Source organism: Etheostoma spectabile, chromosome 7, assembly GCF_008692095.1.
Source record: "Etheostoma spectabile isolate EspeVRDwgs_2016 chromosome 7, UIUC_Espe_1.0, whole genome shotgun sequence".
In the NCBI taxonomy this organism is placed as follows: domain Eukaryota; kingdom Metazoa; phylum Chordata; class Actinopteri; order Perciformes; family Percidae; genus Etheostoma; species Etheostoma spectabile.
In genome coordinates this window covers 15231311-15234708 of record NC_045739.1, presented here as the reverse complement: position 1 = coordinate 15234708, position 3398 = coordinate 15231311, and the positions used below count along the sequence as shown (strand labels likewise).

The window sequence follows — 3398 nt, the reverse complement described above, 5'->3', positions numbered from 1 at the left end:
AAATTGTTCAAACAACTACACATTAGTTATTCATGTTTTATTATAATCCAAAGAGCACTATATGATCTGATGGATGCTTTGTATTTTGTCTGAAGTGGGATTAATGAGCAGCTCAAAAACCAATAATAACAACATATTCACTTCATTGTTTTTCACATATTTCATTCCCCAGATATAAACACGTACACACTGACAGTAAGACCCATGGCGGACATTTCCACTGGATCTTTGACAACTTTGCATGAAAACTGATACCTGGTCAGACTGGTTAATTCACGCATTTTTAATCACGCCCTTCCATGCGGAGGTTGTGTTCCTCTGTCCAGTTAATGAACCATGTGTTCTGGAATGACTACTTTACACTATGACTGTAGAGTTTATTATTGCACATTATCACGAAGGCAAAATTAAAAGATGTAGGCTACATTTCACACAAATAATCCTCCGCATGAGCTTATTTGTCAAGTGGTTAACACGATGTTTTGATAAGGTCTGAGTCACGACAAGCTGCCAGAGTGCGGCATTTTAGGACATCATCACCATTCGAAAAAAGGTCATCTCTGAAGCTCTCATTCGTGGATATTGTACCTATACGCCTCTATGAGCCCTTCAACCGAGTGAATCAGGCCAGATATGGCGCATATGCCCCCGATAACAAAAATGGCGACGTCGAAGAAGACGTGGTGCCACAGGAGATTCCTCCACTGGAGCTTTAGGTGGAAGAGGCTTGGCAGGAGGAAGCATAGGCCAGCGCCGGTGAGGCTCCCAGTTAAACCCATGAGGAGGGCGAAATGGGGGACAAAGACGGCCATAAGCAAGGTGAAGACTACCAGGGCAATTCGAAGGCCCAAGCCCCATGATTTCAACTGCCCAGTAGGCCCGTAGCAGTCAGGGAAGAGGGCTCTCCCGCCGTCCTGGAAAAAGCTTTTCTCCAGAACCTCAACTGCAGCAAAAAACGGCAGCGGGTAAGACAGCAGCGCCTTGGCGACGAGGAAGATGTTGACCACGGCCCTGATGGTTGAAGGCAGGTTATCCGTGATGACCTCTTTGGTGGCGTCTGCCCAAGTCAAGTAGGCCACGAGAGCGAAGAGGCCCTTGAGGACGCAGGCTGAGATGTGAGTCCACTCCATCATACAGTGGAACTCACTGGGCTTCTGCATGTTTCCCTCCAGTGAGGGGAGGAAGATCTGGGAGGTGTAGCTGAACACGATGATGCCAATTGAAATGGGGAATTTCTTCACATCGATGTAAAACTTGACCTTGTCCCAGGCCCAGTCGCGTGCCCTGGAGAGGCAGTAGGCCACCACGAGGATGTTGATGACGAAGTGCGCCAGGGTGCAGAGCATGCTGAACCTGGACACGGCCTTGAGGTTCTTCAGGAACGCGCAGGGCAGGAGCGCGACCGTGGCCACCACAGACCAAGCTTTCTGGGAGACGGGGAACCCCGGGAAACTGTTGACCATCAGGTTGCCGCTGACCACAACGTAAAGGATACAGGTCATGACCAGCTCGATGATTTGAGCCACGTTCACGACGTGCCCGCCCAGAGTTGGGAAGCGGGGCGCGCAGCAGGCATTGGCGATGTCCACGTAGGTGTCCCTCACGCGCACCTTAATGCCGTCCTCGTTCTCCTCGTACAGACACGCGATGAGGATTTTTCCTGTGTAGCAGCACACCACAGCCGCGAAGATGATGAGGAAGAGACCGAGGTAGCCACCGTGGAGGATGGCGTACGGCAGGCCGAGGACGAACATGCCCTGCGGATAGAGAAGCGCAGTGAGAGGTGATGGACGAGGCCCACATCGCAGTGACAGGCCGAGCCAGCCCAGGCATGCAATGACTGGCTCACACAGCTCACATCTTACATAATAACATTAATTTTTTTTAATGTTTGCACATTAAGATAACAATGCAATGCATAGCCTAAGTGTGATTTATCCCAGCTGATTCATTTCCAATGTCTGCCTCACAATTATTTTCTCATTCGCCTCGCATTTGAAAAAGGCCTTTCATTCGCGCATAGGCTATACCCTACGTCTAAGCGAATTAGGGGATTAAAAAAAGACCAAACAAGAAACGAAATTTTAAATTAATTCGATCACAATTTAAATTTGACGGAGACGCTGATAAGCACGTGGCTGCTATTAAGCCTCAGGGCTATCAAAGTCACACAGGCCCTGCCTGCAGCTCTGCTGATAAAAAGATTTGAATAAATAAATTCTAACACCCATTGGCTGCAATGAATTCACTCTCAAAACCACGAAATACACAGTGAAGCCTACATTTAATTATGATAACATTTAGCACTTTCAAATAGCCCACATTTAAAGCTCAACATCATTTTTCGACAATATTGAGCATATTGCTTTATTCTTATCTTGGACTGTTTGAAATTCTGCACATTCTTAAAGTACTTCAGATCAAATCTAAAATATAAACATGAGCATCTTCAAGGTGACTTTTGGACCAGTTGCAGGCCTAAACCATGCAGCACATGGCATTTTGTTGCATGCACTCATGCAAGATGACAGTAATCACAGTGTACCTGAATGGCATTGGTGACGTTCCAGCCAGCTTCCCATGACGTGATCTTTGGCTTATCCTCATCCAGAGAGCCTCCAATCTTCAGGGTCGAGGGCCTGGGTCCGGTGCCGTCTCTCTGGTAGTGGCTGTCTCCATCCAGCTCCCCCTCTCCCTCCGTGGGCCCCCCTTCCTCTTCTCCCTGAATAACATCCATTTTCATCCCTTGCCTGTAGTCATAATCCAAGTCGTCGCACTCTGCGAAACCCAAACCTTCCTCATCCGTCGCGGCCTGGAAGCCCATTCGGGCGAACACCCCACTGACCTTGGCCTGAGATTTGTTGGACACCGTGTGGGCCGCATTGGTCAGCTTGTTGGTGATCTTGTGCCGTATTAGGTGAGCCATCTTTACCCGAGTAAAATACGTTCTTCAACAGAAAATGTTATTGTTGAGTAAAAAGCAGAGGCAGATGCGTGCAGGGGGATTATTTTTTCTTTCTTTTTCTAACTGCTACTGTAAAGTCATGCCTGTTTCCACTTCGACGTCTTCGCAAAGTAACCAGCCCTCTAAAGGCAACCGTTTCATCCAAACCGTTAAAAATCCTCAGCCGCTTTTCTTGGTTTGCCCATCCATATTACTCCCTCGAAATACACTCCCTGGCATCTACATCAGTGAGGAACCGCCCAAAAACGAAATTATGTCCTCATTTGTCGTTAAAAAAGACAATTTAGCATTTTTTTTGTCAGTTGGGGGTCTTCTTGGTGACAGCGCAAGAGCTGGAATCTTTGACTGCATCACCAAGAGAGAAGAGAGAGAGAGAGAGACAGAGAAAGAGAGAGAGAGAAAGAGAGAGAGAGAGAGAAAGAGAGATAGAGAG

The 3398-nt window shown here is 47.6% G+C and overlaps 1 protein-coding gene across 1 annotated transcript; it reads right to left on the bottom strand.

Moving 5' to 3' along the window:
• On the bottom strand, positions 1-3365 carry LOC116692831 (vesicular inhibitory amino acid transporter; the record flags this gene model as incomplete). The annotated part of the gene is given in 2 exon segments (XM_032521384.1): positions 1-1757; positions 2546-3365. Coding segments are annotated over 2 exon segments (1569 nt in total). The 5' UTR covers positions 2927-3365.
• Positions 3366-3398: the final 33 nt, after the last annotated feature.